The sequence below is a fragment of the Haliotis rubra genome, unplaced genomic scaffold (assembly GCF_003918875.1).
Source record: "Haliotis rubra isolate DU_JTF1 unplaced genomic scaffold, ASM391887v1 Scf233, whole genome shotgun sequence".
Lineage (NCBI taxonomy): Eukaryota > Metazoa > Mollusca > Gastropoda > Lepetellida > Haliotidae > Haliotis > Haliotis rubra.
The window spans coordinates 477857-489859 of record NW_025766370.1 but is presented as its reverse complement, the minus strand read 5'-3'; the positions used below and the strand labels follow the sequence as shown (position 1 = coordinate 489859).

Here is a 12003-nt window from a genome sequence, read left to right as displayed (position 1 = left end):
ACAATGACTATGAACAAATGTGTAATCAACTCTTGTGTGCACACCACGCATTCATTAGAATATTAATAATAATACCACAAAAAATGATACTTCAATAATGAAGATAACATGTTAGTTAATTAATGAACAATAATGAAAATATTTTCAAAGAAAAAATATAATATCTAACTGATGAATCTGTGCTAGTGGCTACATACAACATCTAGTAAAGAAAATTTACCTCTTTACTTCCGTAGGTAGACTATAACAAAATAGACAAACATAAAACACATCTACAAACTTATTTGAGATAGAAATAGCTAGAACTACAAAAAAGTAATCTGAGTGAGTGAATGAGTGAGGTGGGCTTAATCCTGCCTTAAGTTATATTCCTGTAATATCACACTGGGGGCTTTACACATTGTATGCATGTCAGGAATCAAACCTAGGCCTTTGGCACAATGAGGAACTGCTTTAACCACTAGACTACCCCACAGCCCCTTAATATAATCAGAGCCCTCATTACATGAACACACCTTCTGAAGTTCATTTTGGGATGTGTCCTTCAGACGATATATTCAGGCCTTTTTGCATGATTTTAAGTGGTCAAAACAGTTTGACATGAAATTTGTTCAGGTTTGTCGTGACAATGTCAGGTATGTCGTGACAATGTCAGGTTTGTCGTGACAATGTCAGGTTTGTCGTGACAATGTCAGGTATGTCGTGACAATGTCAGGTTCGTGGTGACAATGTCAGGTATGTCGTGACAATGTCAGGTATGTCGTGACAATGTCAGGTTTGTGGTGACAATGTCAGGTATGTCGTGACAATGTCAGGTTCGTGGTGACAATGTCAGGTACGTCGTGACAATGTCAGGTTTGTCGTGACAATGTCAGGTATGTCGTGACAATGTCAGGTATGTCGTGACAATGTCAGGTTTGTCATGACAATGTAAGGTTTGTCGTGACAATGTCAGGTATGTCGTGACAATGTCAGGTTTGTCGTGACAATGTGATATGAGTAATAAAAATGTGCATCTCAAGCAATAGGCGTGAGAGTTACAGGTATTGTGTAACAAGAATTCCAACATTCTCTGTAAGACTGATAATGATTGGTCAATTACACTCACCAGTACAATTTACTGAACATCAGCAGTCAAACGACATCAATCCAGACTAGGTTCATCACTGTCATGTACAAAAGAAAAATTTAATCTAATAGTATCTAGTGGTGGTCTGATTAACTGAAATAATCGTAGATTGGTCGCAAAGACTAGACGACCAAGCAATCGATTATGTTTTCTCGTAATCGAACACAAACAATTTTGGAACACTTGTTTGCATTAACAATATTTTTCACAAGGTTGGTTGTGTCTGTTACATTTCAAAAGCACAACAAGCTCGTTCCTTGTCATGATTGAATTTATCTTGAAGACTCCAGGAAATTTATGTTCCTAACATACTAGTCATCCTTTAAAGATGTGAAATTTGAAAAAAGCCCGAAAGAGCTACATATGTTTTTTCTTTATTTTTGTGTGCATTAACAAACATAACCAGGAAAATTTAATAAATGACGCTAACCAATTATTTTCGATAACTGATCGGTTGTAATGAACCAATCATCAATTATGAGATTTTAACCAATTCCCAACACTAATAGTAACTGCTGAAAAACATTTGGCTTTAAACGTTCGTTCATCACAGTACGTTAGCTATTATCGATGACACGGTTTTCATATCGTTTATTGTCAGTAATTCTTCCCATCGACAATATTTCCGATAACTGATCTTTTTAGCCATTTGTAGTTAGAAAAACCTTATCACAAAACTTATTATTGAATAATCTGAAATGTCAGCAGTCAAAAATCATCAGTGCAGAATACTTTTGTGATTTATGTAAATTCAAATAGTCAGAACTGAGAAACATTTTGCTGTACTCTAAATTTAACATCACAATAGTGTATGTCAGCTATTATCAATGACATAGTGTTCTTATCGATTATTGTTATTAATTCTTCCCAGTGACAATGTTTCTAATCACATTGCTTTTTTTTTGCTCCAGCCACAGGAGGCATGTCCTTTTTAAAAACTTTATATTGAGTAATCTGGAATGCCAGCAGTCAAACAACATCTGCCCAGAATGTTTTGTGATTTAAGTGACAGAAGCAGAATTAAATCGAAGAGCCAGAACTGAAAATATTTTGCTGTGCTGTAAACATGACAACTAGTCTCCATACCACTTTCAACCTCATCACATCAATCACACTTTCCAATGTTGCAAGGGAAAGGGCTGGGTTTAACAGTGCTTGAAACAGAATTCCACTTACATCACAGCATGAAATAAGGCCTGAACTGATGAAGGTTGCCACGGTTACCACGAGCATTGGAATTCTTCTGATAAACATTTTAACAATCATGATGAAACTTGATTCCAACCCAAAATCATAGGTTCCTGGTGCACCCAAGGGACACAACTCTGCATGGAGAACAACAAAGACCTACACCACAAGGCCACCCGTGTCCCAGAGTAATGTAGGAATCAGTTCCAAAAGTAATATGTAGTATTGAAAAATGTTTTGACCCAATTCCTCATCCAACAAAACTAAGTGCGAAAAGTAGACATGCTAAAAAATACTATGTTAAGCAAATCCTATATGACAATCTATTGATACGATGGTGAGGCAGAGCTTACGAGAATGTTGCCTCCAAATTCACCATGGTAAATGTTAAAATGTAATATAAACACGTGGAGGAGTGAGTGAGTGAGTTAAGTTTTAGACCGCATTCAGTAACATTGCAGTTATATGGCAACAGTCTGTAAATAATCGAGTCTGGACCAGACAATCCAGTGATCAACAGCATGAACATCGATCTACACAAGTGGGATACGATGACATGTGTCAACCCAGTCAGCATGCCTGACCACCCGATCCCGTTAGTCGCCTCTTACGACAAGCATGGGTTACTGGAGATCAATTCTAACCCGATCTTCACGTGTATAAACACGTGGAAGACAACCCACCATCTCCTATGGTTGACACTGATTGGAAAGTTTCGTATTGATGTACTGGCTTCAATGTATCATGATACGCCAACATACGGCTTCTGTCTCAACCTGCAATTAATTGACTTACTCTAAATATGAACCAGGCTGATCTATTATATGTTTAAACTGATTTATCTGCCTTCTTAGTGTCCATGGTAACCATGGTAACCTTAACGTAAATGTTTCAGTGAATTATTAATCTAGTATCATTTTCATAAACATCCCTACTGTCAACAACTGTCAATACATTTTACTTTAGTTTTGGAGCATACATTGCACATGGACTTGCACCTGTGAAGACTGGGTTAGTCTTTTGTAATCCATACTTGTCATAAGAAGCAACTAACGGGATCGGGTGGTCAGGCTCACTGACTTGGTTGACACACGTCATTGTATCCCAATTGCGTAGATCGATGCTCATGATGTTGATCACTGGATTGTCTGATCCAGACTCACATATTTATAGACCACCGTCATATAGCTGGAATATTGCTGAGTGCAGCGTTAGACAACAAACAAACAAATCCAATGTGATCCACACTGCTTAACATGTTGTTTGTTTATACCGACAAAGGAAAAGCCTTCATTTTTAGACATTAAAACAACATACAAATCCACCCAAAACATGACTTTGTAAGACTGAAAACTCGTACACCCTCACCCCCAAAACCTCACCATCTCACCCTAAACCTTACCCCTCACCACTAAACCTCACTCATCACCACCAAACCTCACCATCTCACCTCACCTTTCACCCCAAAAAACTTCAGGAACTCAGATTTTTATGTGATAGGAAAGAGTAGAGCAACACCCATCCACCCACCCAAGAACCAGCTTCATTCCAACAAAAAGGTGTACATACCCTGTAACTCTTTAACCGAATGAAGTCAACGGCCATGGGAACGGAAACTTCACTATTTCTGTTGAGCGCTTTGAGCTTGTCGAGAAGATCCGTGAAGAACTTGTAGCCCCCCTTTAGGACACACAGGCCTACAATGGCTTCATGAGAGAAGTCACGCATGATGTCTCTCGCCAGACGCTCTATCCTGTAAATGAGAAAAACATATCAAAGTTTCGCTTCACTTTGAAAAGTGTTGAACTGCAAGTGACGCATGATGTCTCTTGCCAGGCAATCTATTCTTCAAATCAGAAAAATATACCGGTACCACATTTTCGCTTCAGTCTGCAAAATGTAGAACTGCAAGTCACTCATGATTTCTCTCACAATTCTACCATTCAAATGGGAAAAGTACACCAAATTTCATGACAATCTCTCACAAAAATGTCATGAACTTTTCCATGAACCAATCAGTTTCATAATTTCTAAAACCTAAGCATTAAGGTGGGTATATCGGATTTTGGCATTTCCAAAACGAACTGAAATGATCAGTCCCAAATGTAAAAACTAAAAGCAGTGATATTATACTGTGGATATCTTAAAAACACTATCATTTCTTGGTGCCAGAAGATAACCACTCACAGTGAAAGCCAACAAACTGCATCTAACTCGGACTACCCTCAAAGAAGTGTTTGTTTGGCACCAAAAATTATTCTTTAAGGCCCGAAACCCCCAAAAGCAGGATGTGCTACTTACCTGTCATTGATAAGTCCTGAGGGAATGAGCACATGCTGCAGGTCCTGTTCATAGTGCTTGGGTATACAGAACATGTCCAGTGGGTAGCCTTGGTAGTCATCGGCGATCTGGAAAAAAACCACGGGTTTTACATGACATGCAAATGTGGGTCCAGTACACAAATGTACAGAATGTACGCAGACAAAAAATTCACTACGTGTCCAAAGGGACGCACAATATCATTCACTTTATGCACAAATGGGGCTGGCTTAAAAGATCAATAATCGGAAATATCGTCGATAGGAATCATTAATATTGATTATCGATATGAAAAGTGGGTAATGGATAATATCATACATGAACCACTGTGATGAAATAATTGTAAAATTTATTACAAAAATATACATGGGCTGCTGAAGTATGTTCAGGACGGAGTTTTGTTGGTCATCCGAACCTACACATGTCACCACTCACAACCGATGTGAAACATGTTGATTGCTATCAAACTACTTGTATTGTAGTTTCTTGCTCAAAGTTACTTCTCCGATATTTATCTATAATCGATCGATATTCATTTATCGATGATCGATCTCTATGATGTATATCTATAGCTAGCCCTATGCACAACACATCTATGACCAGTCAGAGACGTACCGTGTACGCAAGACAGCCTATCGTCTTGTGTACGCGAGACGGGTGTGCTCCACGGTACTAACTGAAGCGCTTGACCCTAATTAATTCAATCACGTGGACCAACTCGAGTGGGTGCGAACACGGCGTGAGGTGATTAAAACGTCCCGTAAAATCCCCAAGCATGGTGGTTACTTGACAGTCGTGAATAAACAGGTTTCTCGACCTCGGATTTCATGCTTTCGTCATTTGCTCTTTTACATTTATCTGAGAATGAGTGCTGAAGAAATTACAAAGGATGAACCTTGTATTCTGCAAGTTGTGCAGTTTATTGTTTAATTCTGTCTAACATTAGTTTGATCACTCGATCGATCTTTTGTCGGACAAATGTAGAAAATAATCCTACAACACCTGACCGAGACTAAGTGTTTGGTTGTTTCTTTCAGAGCTGCTACTTGCATCATTTCAACCATCAGTCCACATGATCAACGATTCATTCCAAGCTCTAAAGAAATTATCAAAACATTCAGTTATCGACATCGTTACTTCACAAGACCCTCACATTGCCCGCTAGGACCCTTAAAACTAATAATTGGGGGTCCCCTGGACCCTCGTGTTTGTGAGGCTGAAAGGCCCAACCCGATTTCCCGAGGCCAAGGGCATACTTTTTCAAACAAAACCGGAGGAAGAGGTATTGATCCAACTTATGAACCAACCAAGATATACTTTAGATATAATTTTCATATTTGGTATTACTGTTGAAATCAACTGGGATGTGACTGGCAGCCGATGCCTTGCCTTGCACGCACAATGCACATGCTCTGCATGCATGACCCGTGTCCTGTATGTGCGCTGTCCGCACTACCTGTCTTGAGAGGAACACATGGTTCATACTGACAAACAATTTCATTCTTCACAGCGATCTACAGCCTAGTTGATATAACCGCTAAGCTAGTAAGGGAAGGTTTGCAAGTTCGAAACCAGGAATAAGCCCAATATATTGGATGTTTTCAATAATGTGATATTTTACGATCATATTCAGTAATAGCAGGACAAAGTTATATCAAAACCGGTATTTGCAATGAAAAGGTGTTTGTGTTCTGTTGCTTTGTGGCTTGGTTATACGACACTCAGTATATTTCACATATCAGAGGTTGTAGAACTACACCGCCAGTGGAATGGCTAAAAAGCTCCTGCGTCCTGATCTGCAAAGTCTTCGTAACGTTACAATCCATCGTAACTCTTTGGTACATGTATATCGTAGGTTTACAAATGACAAGCTACAAACACGTTGTGGATAGGGGTGGGTATTGCAAGGAATTTTCATATTGCGATAAATTGCGATACGAAAGCATGTATTGCGATATGTATTGCAATATATTGCAAGAAGTTTTCTTTAACAAAAAATACGTATAATCGAGTTAATGCTTGATTTATAAAGTAAAAACACAACAAAATCACAATGCTTGATTAGGCGTTAATAAAAACTTTTAATCATGACAAAATAAAAATGTAAATAATGTTTGGCACAAATGAAACAAGGAAAGGAACAATTTAAAAAAACGGAAATATCCGAAGATTTCCGAGTGTTACGAAGTTTTCCGAATGGATGTCAAAATACCGGTTTTCGATCAGCGTATCGCAATACGTATCGTTTTCATGTCTGAACCGGTAAATACCAGTAAACCGGTTATATTGCGCAGCCCTAGTTGTGGATCAGTACCCAGGTGCCTTAAACATGCCAAGGCAAGGTACAGCTCATACAGCTTGAACACTGCGGAGTTCCGAGTTCAACAACAAACAAATCTTACTAATGGAACCTGTAACTAAACAAAGATGTTCACATATTTTTGCTCTGAAGCACAGAATTCTTGAAATGTCATGTCGCAAGAAGAGAAATCATTCTGACCCTTAGCATAATTAGCTTAAAAGGATTTTCATAAAACATAATATCATAAAATTCATAAAAGCATCAAAAAACACACATGATGACCATCTCAGAATACTGTGAACTGCTCATTTCCCAAAAGCAACCATAGAAACAAGACAATCCCATTATTTACAGTTTCCATGGAAACCTCCACTTAGTGAAGACAGTACTTGGATAACATTCATTACCAGTATTGACCAGCCCTTGTATAACTAGCACTTTCATGGTTTACCAGCGGGGAAACAACAACTAATCCCACAATAATCGTGGTCATGTTGCCACACAGACTAGAGAGATTGATTAGTTTTTTCAGCAGCATCTGTTTACTCTGCCGTCAGGTGAGAGAAAGCGTTACGGATAACAACAGAAACAATCAATGTACCTGACAATGGGATAAAATAAAGTGCCATCATTAATCAACTGTAGCTTACAACATATCATTCTGAAAACTCTAGGCTGCTTGGTTGGCTTGTTGTTTAATGCCGCACTCGGCAATATTCCAGCTATATGGCAGCGGTCTGTAAATAACCGATTCTCAACCAGACAATCCAGTGATCAAACAGCATGAGCATCAATCTACGTAATTGAAAAACGATGACATGTGTCAACCAAGTCAGCGAGCCTGACCATCCGATCCCGTTAGTCCTCTTTTACAACAAGCATGGGTTGCTGAAGGCCAATTCTAACCCGGATCTTCATGGGTCCAAAAATTTAGGCCTGATGCTGCTTGATATACATTAAATATGCCAAGTTTTAAAGAGGTTGGATACCGTGGTTTGTGCACATATGGCGTATGCAACAGGATGTGACAGTTTTACGCAGTTATTTCCCTTTATCTTGCTTCTAATCATACTTCATGATACTTTGGCCACACAAGCATTTATCCTGAGGTAAACCTGGGCAAGAGTTATCTCCCCTTATCAAATTTAATTTGGGTATGCTGTTTTAATTGGAGATAATGTTGATACCCTCTAGTTACACATTGTTTTTATTTTTGAATATTAATCTAGTGTGAATTTACTATATAAAAATTCATTTTATAAAAAAATCTTGTTATTATAAAAATCTTTTTTTTTCATTGATGGATCAATATTTTTCTTAAATTCCTGTTTTTTAGAGGTGAGGTGAAATTGGGTTTTACGTCGTGCTTGAGAATATTTTGCTCATATGACGACGTGCATGCGTGTGTATGTGTGGCTGCTTGTACTAGCCCAGACTGAAGCTGGTTTTATAGTGCTAGCCCACTGAGATACCATGCCGCAGTGAAGCATGAATACCCCACTCAGACACATTATACTGACTCCCGAGCCGACCAGTCCTTGTTGTACCCATTAATGCCGAGCGCCAGGCAGGGCCCAACAAGAACATATTTAAATGTCTTTTGGTATGACGCGGTTGGAGATCGAACCTGCGACCTTCCGCTCTACGGGCGGACGCTCTAACCACTACAACACAGAGGCGGTCGTTGTTTAGAAGTTAATTAAAGTGTCAAATCCTACATACTGCCTTGAAAATTGATTTTCCAGCTTTATTTCCTATCAATACTGAAATATCTTTATATAAAAACACATATTGAATAATAAAAGTAAACAATTTACTTTTAAGTGAACTTTTATTGACATATAACTTTTTACAGACAATGCCACAAGGGGGCGCCACTTGTCAAACAAATGCCGTGGTGACTTGCTATTTTTATTACATAATTAGATTTGGGACACATTTTTCTACAAAATGACACCAAATATAGCAATTTCTTGACATTTTGATATTTAGTATGCAACCTCCTTAAAGCATGTGTATGCAAAATCCCTTTCACATAAAGGCAGCCTATGAAATATCCATTCTGCGCCAGACAATCCAGTGATTGACATTGTTATGAGTTAGTGTTATTCAATGTTTGACACTGTTCCGAGTGTAATACATTATACATGTGATATTCAGTGAGGGGCAGCAGTGGTCTATATTTAGACTTGTGCTAGATTTAGACAGGATGATCTGGAAATTGCTACAAAGGATCAGGCTGATTATAGAATCATCATCCTTTGAGAATATAGCTAGGATATTTTTAGAATTTTCTGGCATCTTAGTACATACATAGAAGTAGTGTATTTGGATGTCTGAAGAAGATGTAATCATAGCTAGGATACTTTTTTTTTACAGTAGAACACGGATATAGCGAACACGGAAGTAAAGCGAAAAAAAATTAGTCTACGATCAACAGAAATTACATCATACTAGTGCATTTGGATGATTTTTTATATTGAACTCACTCGAAGATGTCATGGGAGCAGAGAAACAACCATAAACATGTTCTAGCTAATTTTATTTAATATATGAAATGTACATGTAGATAAGATTTTAGAACACAATTCTGAATTATGTGAAAATATTTCGGATATAGCGAACTAAAGTTTTTCTTAGTTTCACACCATTTTCTTCACTGACCGATTCTTAGTTAAGGTTTTAATTTCAAAATCAAAACCCAGAGGAAGAACCCACATTGTTCGATGCTGACAGGTTTTCAACACAAGTCACCAAGGTCTGACCAATATCTGCTTCATCTGATGATGATTTTAGGGGGTGATGATGATTTTATTGGGTGGGTGAGTGGCGGTGAGGGTGTGTGTGTGTGTGTGTGTGTGTGTGTGTGTGTTCCATTTTGTTCTGGGGAGGTAGGGGCAATCAGCAATTTTGTACATACAAATTGAAAAAAAAAAACGCTTAAAAATTATGGGAAGGGGGGGTACTTGATTTTGTACATGACATGCAGGAGGGGTCACTTTCTTTGTACATATATTCTAGGGGGGAATCATTCACATTGTACATGCTTCTCCATAAAAATCATCATCATCCCCCTTGCCATAAATTATGAACAGCCCTTAAGTAAATGTTGTGCCCTACCATTGAACTTTACAGTATAGTGTAGACAGTTTTCCTGCCATGTCACAGGAGGCTGCAAATAATCCTGTCTGGGCCGAACAATCCAGCAACTTATATTGAACAAGGAATCTTGTCATCCGAGTACATAGACATGCCATGAATAAAGTCAGCAAGTTGGAGTGACTAAGTAACATATTAGGCCACTTTCAGCAATATTCCTGCAATATCACAGCAAGGGCCACCAGAAAAAGGTTTCACACATTGTGCCCATTTGGGGAAGCAAACCCAGGTGTTCAGGATAATGACAGAATGCTTTAACCACTAGGCTACCCTAATGGCATCATCAGTCTGACTACTATTCCAAGATTCATTGACTTAGACAACATACAGGTAGTTTGCTGTGGCCCGACTCTCACCTAGAATCTAGCGTTGGCTATCAATATAGATCACAGAGAATGACAGCTGTTTGCTAAATATCTACTCATTAGCCCAGACCAATTTATTTCTTCTTTTACGGATCCGCCGGTCGTATTTTTTCAAGAATAAGGACAAACATAAAAATTAATTTTCCCCACTCAAAAAATAAAATCCTAATGTTTTTATTGACCAAAAATGTAAACTTACAAAAGAAAGGTTTTTTTCAGATTGTTTTTTGCCCCATATACACTTCATAAATTGCCAAAAGTAAAATACTTTGAGTATTTAGAATGAATATTACTTTGACTGTTGATCCTATTTTTATTTTTTTCCCTCCTGCCTTTAGGTTTTCTGAGGACAAAAATCTGTAAAACAAAAAATAAAATTGGTCAGACCTTATAGATAAATATCGGTGTAACTTCGATCAAAAATACAGAAAGTCTGACAAGCAAATGTTTCTTTCTTTCTTTCTTTCACGACGCACTCAGCGTCCTGACCTCATGTGCACTAATCTAGGCCACTGGGACATGAGATAACGAAGATAACTACATACACCATTCATGATGGGTCTAAATTATACAATGTGGGTCACACAATGTAACTACTGTGTTAATGTTCTTTTATGGTAAATCAGTCTCATATATTATTAAATGATCAAATAAATTAGAGGTTTGGAGCTGCACATCTTTGATCGTCCAGTGAATCAAATCTTCATTCTGTGGTAATTACCCTGGACCCCGGTCCACTAAGTGATCGTAGCCCAACGACAGTCGTAAGTCTATGTTAAACATGTTAAAGCATGGGACTTACTATCACCTTAGCAGTACAATTGCTAGGAAAGGGGCCCTGAACCAATTCGCCACTTTAAACAGTTAACAACTAAAAACAGATCACCAATTTCATTACAGTTTTTTCATGGTACAAACAAGCTACGATATTGTTAGTCATTTTGCTACAAGAATTTGTCGAATACACAAGATCTTGTACCTCAAGACTCCTGTTTTTGTTCTGAGGAAAATGTTTCCAGCTACAGGTTCACTTATAAGTCTTCTTATTTGATTAATACATGGAACAGGATGCAATCTTACATGGCAATCTATGGCAAACTCTCACTCTAGAGAAGCCCTATATTTGCTGATATTTATCGCTCTAGAACACAAAAATACAATTCTGAACTGTGTCAGTGATAAGAGATATGGAATTGTGACACTACTTCCAAAATGGAAATATAGGACTGGGATATTTATCATGATATTAGGGCTGCGCAATATAACCAGTTTACCAGTATTTACCGGTTCAGACATGAAAACGATACCTATTGCGATACGCTGATCGAAAACCGGTATTTTGGCATGCAATCGGAAAACTTTGTAACACTCGGAAATCTTCGGATATTTCTGTTTCTTAAATTGTTCTTTTCCTTGTTTCATTATTGCCAAATATTCCTTACGGTACATTTTTATTTTGTCATAATTAAAAGGTTTTATTAAAACTAAGTTCCAACACCAACAGGTGCTCATTCTTTAGAATATATTAAAATATAACTGAA

At 37.9% G+C, this 12003-nt stretch overlaps 1 protein-coding gene across 2 annotated transcripts in view; it reads right to left on the bottom strand.

Moving 5' to 3' along the window:
* LOC124278221 (hypoxanthine-guanine phosphoribosyltransferase-like) overlaps positions 1-12003 on the bottom strand; it is a 35471-nt gene that overhangs the window by 19861 nt on the left and 3607 nt on the right. The window contains exons 2-4 of one of the 2 annotated variants that reach the window (XM_046713946.1): positions 4619-4725; positions 3887-4070; positions 221-241 (exon numbers count right to left, since the gene is read on the bottom strand). In XM_046713946.1, coding sequence (XP_046569902.1) covers positions 221-241; positions 3887-4070; positions 4619-4725 — 312 coding nt within the window. The remainder of the gene's footprint in view (positions 1-220; positions 242-3886; positions 4071-4618; positions 4726-12003) is intronic. The other variant, XM_046713947.1, reaches the window with a different exon arrangement.